At 37.6% G+C, this 17,632-nt stretch overlaps 1 protein-coding gene and 1 long non-coding RNA gene across 6 annotated transcripts in view; both read right to left on the bottom strand.

The window, feature by feature from the left end:
- Positions 1-6,746, bottom strand: part of csnk1a1 (casein kinase 1, alpha 1) — a 43,795-nt gene extending 37,049 nt beyond the window's left edge. For 2 of the 5 annotated variants that reach the window (XM_046849817.1, XM_046849816.1), the window contains exons 1-2: positions 5,985-6,739; positions 5,570-5,676 (exon numbers count right to left, since the gene is read on the bottom strand). In XM_046849817.1, coding sequence (XP_046705773.1) covers positions 5,570-5,676; positions 5,985-6,107 — 230 coding nt within the window. In that variant the 5' untranslated portion in view covers positions 6,108-6,739. Of the gene's footprint in view, positions 1-5,569; positions 5,677-5,984 lie in introns of all 5 variants that reach the window. The other 3 variants (XM_046849819.1, XM_046849814.1, XM_046849818.1) reach the window with 3 other exon arrangements.
- A 7,321-nt stretch (positions 6,747-14,067) lies between these two features.
- On the bottom strand, positions 14,068-16,936 carry LOC124386161. Its single transcript, XR_006925851.1, has 3 exons — positions 16,828-16,936; positions 15,520-15,585; positions 14,068-14,433 (listed from the first exon to the last, which is right to left on the bottom strand). It is a non-coding gene; the product is annotated as an uncharacterized LOC124386161 (long non-coding RNA).
- Positions 16,937-17,632: the final 696 nt, after the last annotated feature.

Raw genomic sequence — 17,632 nt, 5'->3', positions numbered from 1 at the left:
CAACAGCGTTACGGGTCAGTCAAAGAAACTTAGAAATGAGCATCAGAAAATAATAAGGACATATACCTCGGTCTTGCACACATGCAGTAACACCGGAAAAATGCGGCGGCAGGCTATTTCCAAAATGCCGCTCTGCTCTTAAAGGAGCCACAACATATTTCACCCGTTACACCGTGTAACAGACACTGTCTTTCGTTAAAGCCTGTGTAAAGTTAATTAGTTTCAGTGTAGACACCTGCGGCTTATGTTTAAAATAAAAATCTGTGTCAAATCTGGTGGGTGAATTTTACAAATATTTTTATTTTGAACATAAATAAGCTGCACATGTCTATAAGCCTTCAGGTGTCTACACTGAAACAAATGAACTTTACACAGGTTTTAACGAAAGACACGTTACAAAATATGTTGAGCTTCCTTTAGGAGCATAGCGGTATTTTGGGAATAGCCTGCCACTGGATTTTTCCGGTATTACTGCATGTGCTGCAGGGATTATGTGTATTATTTTCTGATGCTGATTTCTACGTTTCTTGGACTTACCCATAACGCTGTTGCCAAAAAAAATAAAAAAAAGCACGAGTTTTGGAAACCTGTCTGTGCTTATATGATTTCTGTTGCTACCTGGAGTTAGTGAGCTCTCCCCAGACTCAACACGTTACAACGGCTTGTATCTAAACAGTAGCCGACCAAGTAAGTCATTGTTCACTGTCTTCCTCCTTCCTTTCACAACTATTTCTCTCGGGAGTTTTTCTTTTGGCATCGTCGTGCGTTTAAAAATCACCTTTTCTCCCGAAGCCGTGCAGCTCAGAACACAGATGGCGTTTTTTCGTTTCCGTTCGGAAATTTAATTGATCTAATGTTATGGGGCTCAGTTTTTTGGCGTGAAGTTTGTGAAACCGGGAAAAACTTTCATATAAAATTCATAAATTAGCCGCTTCGTTGTTTAAGCCTTGGGGTTCAAAGCGTGGGGAAAAAAGTAGCGGCTTATAGTCCGGAAAGTACGGTAGTTTGTGAGCATTGGTCAAGAAATTTTCCCACTGTGGGACGAATAAAAGGTATATCTTAAGTTTTTTTTGTGTGTTCCTCACAATTGGCTCTAGTCGGATAGAATTTTTGGCTGATTCTGCATATCAAATCGGTGGTGGAGCACATTAGCAGGAAAGAGAACTGTGCAATGTGAATAAGCGCATGGAGAGGAAAAAAACGAAAAAAAAAACAAAGAACTGATGAAAGCAAACAGTGGAATAAAGAGGGAGCACAAACTATCGTCATTAAAATGTCAATAAGATTGTTTTTTTCATGACTGAGGTAAATGTATGACCTAATGTTTTATGAAATGACTATGAATACATGTTAAATAAGAAATATCAAATGTTCAATTTTACTTAAGCATGGGTATGTTAAAACTGGTTGCTGTCAAAATCTAAGGGCCAGGGTCTTCATTGGAACAGCCAATACAAGCTAAAGTTCTCATTTGTAGATTTAAACCCAGCTCTGAATGCATTATGTAATATGGGCGTTCCCACATCATTCTGCACATGCTTCTGAAGCATTTTGTATACTTTCCAATTCACGTTTGGACAAGATTCTTGATTAACTTGCTTTTAGAGTTTGCATTCATTTTCTCAGCAATGTCTTAAGCTGATGAATTTAGTGTTTACCTCGGACCCATCCAATAGCCTGACCTGCATGTCAAACTGTTTAAGCTGTAAATAGCAATTCAGGCAGTCATCAAATAACAGACTTTTTGCTTCGATATGGCTGCCAAAGACAGTTTCTTAAAATAAGGAAGCCAGTCCAAAAGTACATAAATATGAGCATTTGTGTGCACTGCATGCAATGCTATCTTGCTGTCTGGGAACATAGCATAAAAAAGCTGGTGTGTCTCTCCACAAGACATGCAAAAATAGCACGAATTAGCCACCTTTAGCACCCAGAGTAAGGCTTTGGTTCTGGTTATGGCACTCAAAATGGTCTAGTTTTTTAGTGGATGAAAGAAGCATTGCAGCTAGAAGCAGGCGTCACATGGGTGAAAAGCCGGTGATCGGGTTTGGAGCTGAAGGGCACCCAACTTTAGCAGCAGATTGGTGCTTTGCATCTTTAGCCTGGCTATGTAGCGCTGTCTCGCCAATGTTTAAAATGTCGAGCGTTTTACAGCAATGTGTACATTTTGCACTTGATCGCACTCAATTAAACCTTTTTCCCCAAACGGTATTAAATCGGCATTTTCCTAACATTGCACAAGTTTACTACAGAAGTAGTTGATTGTAGCCCATTTCAATTTTAATGTGTAAAGTTTTCTAGCACTATAGAGGGGCTGCCTAATTAGCCAACAAAAGTTTTGGAATTGCAAGAGAAAAAAATTAAGCAATTTGTAGTGCAAGGTTTTGCACGTGTGAAATCTCGCTACTTCCTGCCAACGCTGGGTTTCCCCTTGGATCATTATTACTCACGCCCCACCCGTTGAACTTTAAGGCGGTCTGGACAAGGAACACAAAAGATGCTGCAGAATTTAAAAAATAAAAATGGACTTCACTGAAGATTCACATGAAATCCCGTTTCCAGGACATTAAATACAAAAATTTTAAAAATAAAAAAAGTTGCATACTTGACTTCTTGCAATTCCCTTTTTTTTTTATTTTATTTTATTTTTTTTTTAGCCAATCGGGCAGCGTCACCCCCTCTGTAGTGCAAGAAAGTTTTACACATTAAAAATTCTATAGGCTTCAATCAAAAGAATCGCATGGTATCAAACTACGCCTCCAATCCCTGCAAAGAACTCCATCAGCTCTGGAGCAGACGAGCCTCGTTCATACACCAACAGCTCCAAAATTCAGGCCGACAACATGGTTACTGGTGGATGCACCAGAAATGTTGGATGCTTACGAGTAAAGTAAGAATTGCGGCAAACTTTTTTTTTATGTGGTGGAAATGGGCTTCTATAGATACAGGCCAAAGAAAATTACAGTTTTCAAAGATTGGAATTATTTCAAACTAAAACGAGCACACCATACAGTGCATTTATTTAATAAAGGCTGAAATTTACTTTAATTTTTTTATTAATTCATTATGTATATTTTAATTTTGATGTAATTATGGCAATTAAATGCACTAAATGGATTTACTTCAAATATTCTTGTATGCAATTTCAGCAATAAAAATTTTTTTTCCCAAAAAGGAAACAAATTGCATGTTAAGAGACCTGTCATTTTCTGCTATATTTAAAAAGTACTTATCTGATTAACTGATTAAATCAATATAATAAGCGCTACACTTAATACATTCCAGAGGCAACTTTTGTTCTGTACATAAGACTGCATTCGGTACACATGTACTGAAGCGAAAGCCCGGTACTAAAAAGGTTCTGTAGGAATATGTGTACCATTACACCCAAAGTTCAAGTGTGTGCTCAGTTTTTACTTTCATTCAGCTTGATTTTGTAAAGTTAAAAAAAAAAAAAACGCAAATGACAATCTGAGATTGTATTTATCCACATCCAAGACATGCTAAGGACCTGATGATTGTCCTGATTATTCAAAAGCATAGAGGGTGTACTTTATTTTAAACATGCCTGCTGTGGCAAAGCCATTCAAATCATCCAGAAACCAATTAAGGCTACTGCAAATCCCAACCCACACCCTAATTCATGATGTTCAACTCACTGAAACACGAGCTATCAGAAAAATGAGAGCGACTTTAAAAAAAAAACGGTTTACTGTTCCCTGACTGATGTAAAAAAAAAATAATAATAAATACATGATGTAATCAACTAAGACAGCGATGCGAGTGTGGTAGTGGAAATTATCCTGGTGATCACAATTTCCTGGTGAGAGATGGATAGCTTGGATAGCTGTGCAGTGGATAGATTCTATGTCAAGATTATATATATATATATATATATATATATATATATATATATATATATATATATATATATATATATATATATATATATATATATGTATATATAAAACACACACACACACACACACACACACACACACACACACACAAACTGCACAGCTTCAAACAGAAAATGCATGAAATATACCCAGCTGAGAGTCACTATTGCTGCTCCCAAATGCCCAGCTAACAATATTGGGCCACCCCTTTATAATCCCTTAAACATGGAATAGTGAAAATACTCACTACATTTCATTAGCTCTGGTTAATAAGAGGAGCAAACAATATTGCACAAGATCAATGCAAATTGATTGTTTTACCTCTATTTAAAAGCACTTGCTTTCAGAGGCATAAACAAAAATTGTGCATTAATGTTAAATGAACATATGTTGGCTTTACCTGTGACATGAACTACATAAATTACTTAAAAATCCCTAAAGTGTTATTTTTCTGATATTCTTTAAAATGTCATCAGTGCTATTAGGATATGTCTGCAGAGCAAAATGTCTACTCCCCACACAACCTTTCCAATATGTACATTCAGATGGGACATAAATTACTCGGCATTGTTCGTACAACTCTTCTCACAATAGGTGAAAGTCCAAATTTTTCCAGAAACAAATTCATGATTTTTGACATGATTTCAAATCCAACACAGCAGAAGTGAAGATAACCTATTGTGGATTCCCAAATTCCAGAATACAGTAAAGTTATACAACAAACACTTAGTCAAGTCCATGTTATAAAGACATTTGTATTTTAATCAGCGGAACAGTAAAATGTCTGACATGATCTGTAACCAATCATTCTCTATGCATGCAAGACATCAAGAAGGATGAAATTCATTCAGTACAGATGCATTAGCATGGAAATAGAAGCTTTCAATTTGTTTACTTCAAGGTGTCAAAGGAAGAGCTAAGACAGGTGACAAACAGAATGATGAAAAGTCTGATCTTTTGTAGCAGTTTAGAGATCGGTATGAATATAGCAAAGGTCAATTAACACTAGTGTCCCCATCAGCTGGTAATGAAACAGCAGTGTTGGTAATGGAGGAAACCAGTTATCCAACTTATTACTAAAAGGTGTTTAAACCAAAAGTCAACAAAGAAAAATCAGTTTGCTTTACTAAAATGCAGATTGCCAAAAGATCACTTAAAAATTAACATAGCAATGACAAAAAAAGAGCAAGGTTTTTTTATAACTACATACATTAAAATATACAGTAATGTTGGTCTAACGTTAAAAAGCACAAAAGAAATAGTTAAATTGAAAAGGTCCACCACAAATATTATATCTGGACTATAAAACTCGTTTAAAAGAAAATATTTCAACTGTCTTATATTCAAGTAGCAAATATATATTTTGTGATGCGTTCAAGAAGCGACATATACATTTATAACTGGGAATTTAACTGTTTATAGAAACAGTTAAGCTTACAACCCAAAATAAATAGCTTATGTCGAGTGTAAACTACACAAGTCAATTTTACAAACAATATTACTATATCCGGAAACTTGCTTTCGACGTCTTTCAGCCGCCATTTTCTAACCGAGAGGGAGGACATGTTGAACAAACACAACAAAAGAGGAGCGGCCATTTGCAACTGGCCCAAATGTAGTTTGTCAATCGAACATGTGCCGCACAAATTTTAGACTAAATCATCTCTTACCTGATGTGTGGAATCCCAACTCCTCCTTGGAGAATTTTATACAGCTTGCTTTCATACAGAAGCTGAGGGTGTCTGGCTTTCTGTGACTCCAGTTTTACAGCGACCTCCTAAATAAAAAAAGAAAACACACCGAAGTATAATTCTTAGCAGCACGGTGGAGAGAAGCTTGTACACAATTATTTCGGTTACATTCGACAGAAATTGGTGTAAAATGCATTAGCGAAATGAAAGGAAGATTTAACTTGCCATGTTAAATTAAAACGGATGAATAGTTAGCTATCATGTTGTGAAAGTGAGTCAGCATAAACATCGGGATTCAACGATAATAGCCTAAAATAAAAGGACCTAGTTCGACTCAATGTTTTATAAAAACCAAGAGAATAACTTGGTGCTGTTGAAGGGAATTCGACCTTACCTCTCCATTTGTAATGTTGATTGCCAGGTAAATGTCACCAAATGATCCAGATCCAATTTTCCGGACAAGCTTGTATTTTCCCCCGACTATAAATTCGGCTTTAGAACCGCTGCTACTTGCCATGACTTTTGTGCTTCCCTAGAAACTACTCAATCGTAAAATGGCGGCGTTTTATAATGGAATATCCGCGTCTATTTAATGGACTGGTAGCTATCTAGCTTTCGGTTCTTTTTCACTTTTCCGAAACAGATCGGTTAGCTAAACGATTTCCCTGTCGTCTATCGCCCTTAGACACTCACGCGGAAGACAATTTCATAATTACAGTCATCTATAGATGTTTTTCCTTGCCTGTGTATTCCGGTAAATCCGTATAGTTTAGCCACCAGTTTCCCAAAAGCGTTGCTAAAATGCCGAAGCCAACCTAGCTAACCATTTACATAGGAAGGACGCTTTATCCGTGCGGGCCCTGTGCCGACGCTTTCTCTAAACCACCTCAAACAGAGGGGTGATGTTATACTTTGCGCAATCCTACCTCTCAGGAAAAAGCCTACATAAACGAATTATGCTTATCTGTTGTAATATTAACGAAAAGTATTCGCTACTTTTTCCCCCCAGAGCGCAACCCACTCACTCCGCCATCTTGTTCAGTCGTTCGTCTCAAGCTGATTAACTGGTTCTCGTCTGAAGAATGATGGCCCACTGCTGCAGGCAGGGGAGAGGTTGTGTGATGTCACGGAAACGGATACAATGAATTCGGGAACGAGCACGAGGACGTGGCCTTATACGCTTTGTCTGGGAGACACAAAATAAAACTTTTATTATTGAAGTTTATTGCGCCCTAAAGAAAGATTTTAGCTTATTATTCATTCATTTAAATAATAATGTTTTACCTAGAGATAGACTGGCAACTTGCTGCCTTGCATGCACTATTTCCCAGCCCTGACTAAATTACATTCATATGTGTTCTAGCCATAAACTTTTTTGTCCAACATTTTAGGACAGTAGGAGGAAAGTCGAGAACAGTGTGGAAACGCATATGCACATGAGAAGAACTGTTTTTTAGACAAATATTCAAGAAGGCTTATATTCATATATGTTTTTGGGTGGAATGACAAGTAAACATTTATACCTGTTTATTTATTTGCTATTTAAGCATAAGAGGACCACATTTTATTCATGCTAGCTGGGACGACCCAACATTATATTCTTCTTCCATCATCATCATCATCATCATCATCATCATCATCATTATTACCATCATCATTATTATTATTATTATTATTATTACATTGATTTAAAAGTCAACATTGTGTTCTTAAGCTTTTGATTTTGTAGGCTTGAAGGAACTGAAGCCTAAGCTGATGGCATAAACGAAACAATCCCACCCAATCTACATATCCCTTTCACATTATCCTGTACAGAATTACAGTTATATAATGCAATTGAACCTCTTAACAGTGTAACATTTTAAGTCCCAACAGAATTTATATAAAAACTTTGCAACCACCTAGAACCTTAAAAAAGCAACACCCTCTCCACTAGTTGAGTTTCCTTATTAACCCTGGAATCAACTTTGATAGTATTTAACATGCTTAGAAGCACCAGAACAACCAGATCCCATAACAGACACCAGTAATGCCTTATCAGCCAGCTAAATTTCCTCTGCAAGTGACTACAAATTGGCAAACAGCTGGTATAATATTAAAACCTTCTAAAAGCTTCATGACAATCAGCTGGAGCCCCATTACATATACAAAACAGTACAGACCATTTGGGTGCAATGAGCAACATAGTAATCACCTAGTAACACCCTTAATTAGACTAACAATGTTTTTACTACCCTAATTCCAAAAAGTTGGGATGCTGTGCAAAATGTAAATAAAAACAAGTATTTGCAAATTTCATAACCGATATTTTATTCAGCATAGAACATGGACAAAATATAAAATGTTTAAACTGGGGAGATTTACCATTTGACAGAAAAATAAGGTAATTTTGAAAATGATGGCGATAACACATCTGAAAAAATCTTGGGCAGGGGCAACAAAGGGCAGCAAAAGTAAGTGTTACTAAAAAGGAAAAAATTGTTACCAACCTAATACATTTTGGGACTAATTGGGTTAATTGGCAACAGGTCAATTACATAAAAGTATCTCAGAGAGACAGAGTCTATTAAAAGTAAATATGGACAGATGTTCACCAATCTGTAAAAAAACTGTCTACAAATTTTCAGAATAATGTTCCTCACTATAAACTTGCAAAGACTTTGAATATCTCATTATCTATGGTGCATAAAATTATCAAAAGATAAAAATAATCCGGAGGAATTTCTGTGTGCAGGAAATAAGCCCAAAATTCAATATAGGATGGATGCCTGTGATCTTAGGGCAGCACTGCATTAAAAACAGGTATGATTCGATAATGGAAATAGGAAATAGACAGCATAGAGTGGGTGAAGAAGAGTGGCAGGAGTGATTTGTGATAGAAGGGTGCAAGAGTTAAAGGGAAAGTTTATAGGACTCTGGTGAGACCTGCTATGTTGTAATGGTTTAGAGACAGTGTCATTGAGTAAAAGACAGGCAGTGAAGCTGGAGGTAGCAAAGCTGAAGATGTTGAGATTTTCATCGGGAGTAACGAGGATGGACAGGATTAGAAATTAGTTTATTAGAGGGACTGCACATGTAGGACGTTTTGGGGACAAAGTGAGAGAAGATTGAGATGGTTTGGATATGTGCAGAGGAGGGACATGGGGTATATCGATAGGAGAATGCTGAGGATGGAGCCACCAGGAAGAAGGAAAAGAGGAAAACCAAGGAGGAGGTTTATGGATGTGGTGAGGGAAGATATGCTGGTAGTTGGTTTGAAAGAGGCAGATGTAGAGGACAGAGTAGTATGGAGACGGATAAACTGCTTTGGCGACCCCTAATAGGAGCAGACGAAAGAAGAAGAAGAAGAAGAAGATGATTCTATAATTGAAATCGCCACATACAGTCAGGTCCATAAATATTGGGACATCGACACAATTCTAACATTTTTGGCTCTATACACCACCACAATGGATTTGAAATGAAACGAACAAGTTGTGCTTTAACTGCAGACTGTCAGCTTCAATATGAGGGCATTTACATCCAAATCAGGTGAACGGTGTAGGAATTACAACAGTTTGCATATGTGCCTCCCACTTGTTAAGGGACCAAAAGTAATGGGACAGAATAATAATCATAAATCAAACTTTCACTTTTTTAATACTTGGTTGCAAACGCTTTACAGTCAATTACAGCCTGAAGTCTGGAACGTATAGACATCACCAGACGCTGGGTTTCATCCCTGGTGATGCTCTGCCAGGCCTTTACTGCAACTGTCTTCAGTTCCTGCTTGTTCTTGGGGCATTTTCCCTTCAGTTTTGTCTTCAGCAATTATAATGCATGCGCAATCGGATTCAGGCATAACATTCCACTTTTTTCCCTTGGTTGCTTTTGCAGAATGCTTTGGGTCATTGTCCATCTGCACTGTGAAGCGCCGTCCAATGAGTTCTGAAGCATTTGGCTGAATATAAGCAGATAATATTGCCGAAACACTTCAGAATTCATTCTGCTGCTTTTGTCAGCAGTCACATAATCAATAAATACAAGAGAACCAGTTCCATTGGCAGCCATACATGCCCACGCCATGACACTACCACCACCATGCTTCACTGATAAGGTGGTATGCTTAGGATCATGAGCAGTTCTTTTCCTTCTCCATACTCTTCTCTTCCCATCACTCTGGTACAAGTTGTTCTTGGTCTCATCTGTCCATAGGATGTTGTTCCAGAACTGTGAAGGCTTTTTTAGATGTTGTTTGGCAAACTCTAATCTGGCCTTCCTGTTTTTGAGGCTCACCAATGGTTTACATCTTGTGGTGAACCCTCTGTATTAATGCTGGTGAAGTCTTCTCTTGTTTTTTGGCTTTGACACACATACACCTACCTCCTTGAGAGTGTTCTTGATCTGGCTAACTGTTGTGAATGGTGTTTTCTTCACCAGGGAAATAATTTTTCAGTCAGCCACCACAGTTGTTTTCCGTGGTCTTCCGGGTCATTTGGTGTTGCGGTGCGTTCCTTCTTTTTAAGAATGTTCCAAACAGTTGTTTTGGCCACGCCTAATGTTTTTGCTATCTCTCTGATGGGTTTGTTTTGTTTTTTCAGCCTGCTTCACTGTTAGTGACAGCTCTTTGGATCTCATCTTGGAGAGTTGTCAGCAACAGATTCCAAATGCAAATAGCACACTTGAAATGAACTCTGGACCTTTTATCTGCTCATTGTAATTGGTATAATGAGGGAATAACACACACCTGACCATGGAACAGCTGAGAAGCCAATTGGCCCATTACTTTTGGTCCCTTAACAAGTGGGAGGCACATATGCAAACTGTTGTAATTCCTACACCGTTCACCTGATTTGGATGCAAATTAAAGCTGACAGTCCTTTGGCCTTGCATATGTCAGCAAGATAATAATAAACTCCATACTTCATCAATTACTTCTCAGTTCCCACCCAGCCAACATTTTCATGTGGGCCCCATGTGGGTTTTTGATGGGCTGTCACTTGGGCCTTGCATGGGCAACCCAAACGGGGCCCAGAGACATTTGTCCATCGGCTCCACATGGGCCCCATGTGTGTTAGCCCAGAGGGGCCACTGCTGGGACCATGATGGGCTCTAAGTGGGAACCGTCTAGGTGTTCTTTATATGGGCCCATTTGGGTCCAAAATAGGTGTTACAAATGGGGCCAAAGTGGGCTACATAAAGGACCCTTATAGGCCCCACATGAGTCAATCATGGGTCAGCCCACAAATGGCCCCTTTATGGGGCTGTTGTGGGACCACAGTGGGTGAGATTTGGGTCCCATTTATTAATTTCATCATTTATTTTTGTGGGTGAACTTAATGTGCTACTATGGAAAATCCACTTTCAAACCATTTCAAACCTCAGTTACAATGTAAAACTGTGCCTGACCAAACAAAGACCTAATATTAGTTGATTTTATGTGCTGCTCTATGTTTAAAATTACATGGTTGAGTACCCAGTGAAAAATAACTGTGAAAAATAAATGACTTCAACTCAGAATGTTTAAATCAAATTAAATTCAAATTAATTCAAGTAAACAAGAAACAGGAATAACAGAATTACTTAGTAAAATAGTTCACTTGTGGGTCTATGCCAGGGGTGTCAAACTCAATTGCACCGGGGTCCAAAACTCAAAGCACACTTTAGGTCACGGGCCGAACAGGACAAACATTTATTGAACACACTAAAACAATGTTTTTTTTTTTTTTTTACATAAATATGAATAAAAACCAGACAGGAATATTATTCCAGAATAAATAATCTTAAACTTTATATAACAAAATATTTTGCTCTCCATAAAAATATCTCCTGTCAAAATTATACAAGTTAGAAATATGAACATGCTGCAAAAAAACCCTGAACAAATAAATAAAAATTGTGTTTTTAGTAAACGTTAAAATAACAAATCAAAACAATCAGATTTCTTTGCTCTTATGCCATTTTATAAAAAAGAATCTTAAACTTTAAATAAATTAAAATATTTTGCTTTCCATAAAAATATCTCCTGTCAAACACCAGATGTCTCACAGCTTTATCATGCAGCTCTTCAGAAACTCTCCCTCAGTAAATAACCAGCTGATGTGACTCTGATTTCTCCTCTGTTTTCACACCAGCTTCACTTTGTGATTTTGCTCTGGTGAAAAACATCTGCTGAAATGTGAGATTCTTCTTTAACTCTTCTACTTTCTGTATCTTCTGCTCTGCATTCTGGTTTTTCAGCTTCTCCTGATGTTTTATCTCATAGTTCCGTCTTAGATTCAATTCCTTAACTACAGCCTCATTCGCTCCACAAATAAGACACACGTGTTTACCGGCAGTGTCAGTAAACATAAACTAAGAATCCCATCGGTTTTAAAAGGCTCTGTTTTCAGAATCCACTTTTCTCTTGGTCATTGTGAGGAGCTTCACAATAACTGTACAATAGGGTTAAATACATCAACAGAAGCTCGACTTGATTGACGCTGGAATGTTCCCAGGTAGTCTAGCGTTCGGTAAGGCAGCTGAAGCGCTGCATTATGGGATCTGATTTGTGTTTGTGTGATTTGTGTTATGTGACATTAATAACAATAATAATAGCTCTTTATAAAATCATCTTGCGGGCCAGATGTAATTGTACATCGGGCCAGATGTGGCCCGCGGGCCTTGAGTTTGACACATGTGGTCTATGCAGTTTCCTCAGCTGCACACCTACAAAACTCTAAAGGCAATTTAGTAAATTTTAAAATACTACCATTCACAGCAGCATTTAAAAAAACATGCATCAATATAATTAAGACATATCCTAGAATCTCATCAGTGAATTGTTCCCACCTCTGCCTCGCACAGTAATAACTTATGCCGGGGGACCAGTTATGGAATCCAAAACTTATGAACAGAAAATAGCTCTGTAAACTAAAAAATAGTAACTAGTTACAGTTAATCGTTACTTCATTCAAAAAATAACTTAGTTACTTTGTTGATTACTTACACCAAAAAGTAATGCGTTACTGTTAAAAGTAACTTTTTAGTTACTTTTTTAAAGAACGTTCTTTAATGTTCCCATTAATGCCCTTTTATGCGTTATGGTCTACAAACACAAAACTGACTTAAACACAAATACATTTTTAAACACTATTTTATTTAAGTCAGACCAGCACAAACTGAATATATCACAAGGATTTCTGAAATAAATAACAAAACAAGCTGAATAATATATTCACAATCAAAAACTAAAGTGGCTTCTGCATCATGAAAGCTGTTGTGTTGAGCTCTTAAAAATGTTCCTTTCACAGCTGAAGTATGAAAACTATCAACAATGTAGAACAGAACACCGGGTTAGCTTCTAGCTTCTAGCATGGAATTCCTGGAGGAGCTTCAACAGATTGGAGTTGCTGTTTATCGCAGTAGATATGAGCTTCGAACCAGAAAGACACAGCTTACATTTGACTTAAATGTTTTTGTCATTATACTCAATGCGTTGCTGCTGTAAACAGGTCAGACTATAGGCTACACTTCAGCCGAAATTTATTAATTTAAAAAAGTAACGGTTAACGCACCATACGGTAACGGTAACGAAGTTACTTTATTTTTAAAAGTAATGCGTTACAGTATTAGTTACTGTCAAAAGTAACGCTTTTTTTACTGATAACGCGTTACTGCCCAACACTGCTTATGAATGTAACAATTAAAAAATTAACCTTGCGTCTGAACTTGACTCTTAAACGAATATTTGGCCATTGCCAAAAGCCAGTGATTAGAACAATGATTCTGATCAGCTGAAAGATGTAAGTCACACCTAGGATCATGGTGGCCCAGAAAGTTAAACGCACTGCAACTGAAGAAAACATATGCAAATAGAAAAAAAAACAGCAAATTAAGAAAACTCTTCATTAGTTAAACAACTCGTGCTGCAAATCCTCACAACGCAACTAAATACAGAAACGTCCTGCAAATCCTCACAACACAACCAAACACAGAAACATGCTGCAAATCCTCACAACACAACCAAACACAGAAACACGCTGCAAATCCTCACAACACAACCAATTAATTTGCACTGCAAATAGCACAGACCACAAAATAAATGTTTTATGGGGACCCCAACAAGTGACGACCCCGGGACTGCTTGTTCAGTGTCTATTCATCAGTGGTGTTGTTGATGGTCTGAAAGGTGAGTTTTTTGTTTATTTTAACATCCAGATCATGATTCCATGGCTTTGCCAGTTACATAATAATGTTTTACAGTTAATTGTGTATTTCATTACATTATTTAGGATAATAATATCCAAAAGGCCAAGGAATCATAAACAATGATAAAATAAACAAACAACTCACCTTTCATTACATCGACAACACCACTGACGAATAGACATTGAACAATAAGCAGGCCCAGACGGGTTTGTCACTTGTTGTGGTCCCCTTGAAACATTTATTTTGTGATCTGTGCTATTTGGTTGTGTTGTGAGGATTTGCAGCGTGTTTCTGTACTTGGTTGCATTGTGGGGGTTTGCAGCACATATGTTATCAAACTGATAACGTTGTTTTTTATTTGCTGGTGTTTTTTTTCTATTTGCATGCGTTTTCTTAAGTTGCAGCTCTCTCAGCCACTGTATAGGATGGCGATAAGTAATTTATAAGATATTTTTTTCATTTCAGGGTGGAGTATTCCCTTAATTAAACCGAGGCAAAAACAGTGATTGGAATATAATATTATTAATTGTGCAGCCCTAGCTATAGGTTACATGACTTACACTTCCGGCTGTACTGCCCTCCGATCATGGTCCCGCTGGTCTCTCAAAGCACGGTTGCTTTCTCTGTCTCTTGCATTTGTGAAGTTTTCAGCAAGGGGTTCTGCTTCAGGCTACCTGTAAAGCAAACAAATTAATATAAAGTAGAGCATGCTACCGCATCAACCAGGGCACAACCCATTATTTGTATGTATAAAGCATGCAAGTTACATGAGCATAAGACTATCAGAACAAATGTTAAAATTACAAAATACCATGCAAAAAGTTAAATGCATTAATATGGTGAATTTCAGGCTTTGTTGTGATTAATGTTTAGAATAATTAGTGTGGGCCTTGAACACAGATAGATTATTAAATTCATACTGGTTCACTTTGGAGCGTGAATATGAACTTACCACTGTAACATTAGTTTAAGTTACTCACTTATAACGATGTTTTGTCTTTGAAAAGCCTTAGTGGAGCTAAACACGGCAAGTATTCGACTTGACTGCACAAACCGAAGCGTGCTTGTCATAAAAAATACTGTGAAAGCGATTCGAAAGAATACAGAGTTGTCTGCTGTTGAATTTGTCAGCCTGCACTGCACAGCTTTAAGTCAAACACATCTCAGTTCGTGGTTTCGATGCGCATGCGTAAAGCCGTGACCTGGGGGTGGGGGGTGCCTGACTGACTTTCTGAACGGCACAAAATGAAGTCATCTTTAACGTAATCATAACGTATCATATTTTTTGTAATGTTTAGAAATGATATAAATATGAATGTTTTTTTATCACCTCTACCTATTTCACCTAAATCACATTAAAAAAAATGTTAAGTATTGTTACACTCTCCTCAGAGCTTTTCTCTGTGTATTGTATATACACATGTTATAAAGGTAGTGAAAGAGAAAAAAACTCCACAGTGCTTTTAATGTTTCACCCTCCTGTTATCATGAGGACACTATATGGAGAAAACACGGGTGAAAATGGTCTGAAAAGTTGTTATTTCCACATTTTAGTAGACAATTTCCTAGTTATCTGCTAATCGTTAAGAATGTTCAGTTTTTCACAGGTGTTTATCTCTGAGGTAAACCAGTTCAATCTCCACACTTACCTTCTTTATATCGTGCCTGTAACTTTAATTACCACAAATCTTTCAGAAGTATACATTAAATTAAAACAACAGTAAAATGTGATTAATTTAAAACAAAACCTAATTTCCTACCATGACAGAGATGTCAGCTTATCCAGGTCAGGTCAGGTGCTCCAGTGTAGTAAGTGATGACCGTTTCTTCAGAATCAGAAGACGGGAGACACAGGAGCCAATGAGAGACACAGGAGCCAATCAGAGACACAAGAGCCAATGAGAGGCGCTGTGAGCTGCACAACCGATTCTTTATTTTAAATTTTTTTAATTGTTATGTTATTGTTAATATATACAATTCTTGTTAATCTATTGATCTTATAAAACTCAAAAAACATATCAATTGAATTTATCATGAATTAAATAACTGAATGATAGATTTATTTTGAGAAATATAGCTAAATATAGCCCAAATGTGGCCCATACAGGGCCCCTCGTATAAACAAAATGGGCAACTTAACTGGGGCCCACATTCAGCCAATCAAAGTGCCCACTCTGACCCCATGCCCAAGTGATGCCCATATAACACAGATAAAACCCATGTGGGGGCCCACATGGACATGTTGGCTGGGCAGGCATATATGGCATGCATATATATATATATATATATATATATATATATATATATATATATATATATATATATATATATATATATATATATATATATTTTCAGGTGTGTGTGTTTTTTCATATATATATATATATATATATATATATATATATATATATATATATATATATATATATATATATATGAAAACACACACACCCCGGGAAAATAATATAATATAATATACACACACACACACAGTACAGACCAAAAGTTTGGACACACCTTCTCATTCAAAGAGTTTTCTTTATTTTCATGACTATGAAAATTGTAGAGTCACACTGAAGGCATCAAGGGCTATTTGACCAAGAAGGAGAGTGATGGGGTGCTGCGCCAGATGACCTGGCCTCCACAGTCACCGGACCTGAACCCAATCGAGATGATTTAGGGGTGAGCTGGACCGCAGAGTGAAGGCAAAAGGGCCAGCAAGTGCCAAGCATCTCTCAGGGAACTCATTCAAGACTGTTGGAAGACCAATTCAGGTGACTACCTCTTGAAGCTCATCAAGAGAATGCCAAGAGTGTGCAAAGCAGTAATCAAAGCAAAAGGTGGCTACTTTGAAGAACCTAGAATATGACATTTTTCAGTTGTTTCACACTTTTTTGTTATGTATATAATTCCATATATAATTCCACGTGTTAATTCATAGTTTTGATGCCTTCAGTGTGAATCTACAATTTTCATAGTCATGAAAATAAAGAAAACTCTTTGAATGAGAAGATATATATATATATACACACACACACACACACACACACACACAAACACACACTCACCGTCCACTTTATTAGGTACACCTTACTAGTACTGGGTTGGACCCCATTTTGATTTCAGAACTGATTTTAGTCCATATTGACATGAAAGCATCATGCAGTTGCTGCAGATTTGTCGGCTGCACATCCATGATGCGAATCTCCCATTCCACCACATCCCAAAGGTGCTCTATTGGATTGAGATCTGGTGACTGTGGAGGCCATTTGAGTACAGTGAACTCATTGTCATGTTCAAGAAACCAGTCTGAGATGATTCGCACTTTATGACATGGCGCGTTAAGGAAGTAGCCATCAGAAGATGGGTACACTGTGGTCATAAAGGGATGGACATAGTCAGGAACAATACTCAGGTAGGCTGTGGCGTTGACACGATGCTCAATTGGTACTAATGGGCCCAAAGTGTGCCAAGAAAATATCCCCTACACCATTACACCACCACCACTACCAGCCTGAACCGTTGATACAAGGCAGGATGGATCCATGCTTTCATGTTGTTGACGCCAAATTCTGACCCTACCATCCAAATGTCGCAGCAGAAATCGAGACTCATCAGACCAGGCAATGTTTTTCCAATCTTCTATTGTCCAATTTTGGTGAGCCTGTGCGCATTGTAGCCTCAGTTTCCTGTTCTTTGCTGTCAGGAGTGGCACCCGGTGTGGTCTTCTGCGGCTGTAGCCCATCCGCCTCAGGGTTCGACGTGTTGTGCGTTTAGAGATGCTCTTCTGCATACCTTGGTTGTAACGAGTGGTTATTTGAGTTACTGTTGTCTTTCTATCAGCTTTCTATCTATTTACCTCAGAGTGATGAC

The sequence above is a fragment of the Silurus meridionalis genome, chromosome 5 (assembly GCF_014805685.1).
Source record: "Silurus meridionalis isolate SWU-2019-XX chromosome 5, ASM1480568v1, whole genome shotgun sequence".
NCBI lineage: Eukaryota > Metazoa > Chordata > Actinopteri > Siluriformes > Siluridae > Silurus > Silurus meridionalis.
Note: the sequence above shows the minus strand (reverse complement) of the source record. Positions and strands in the feature narration are given on the sequence as shown.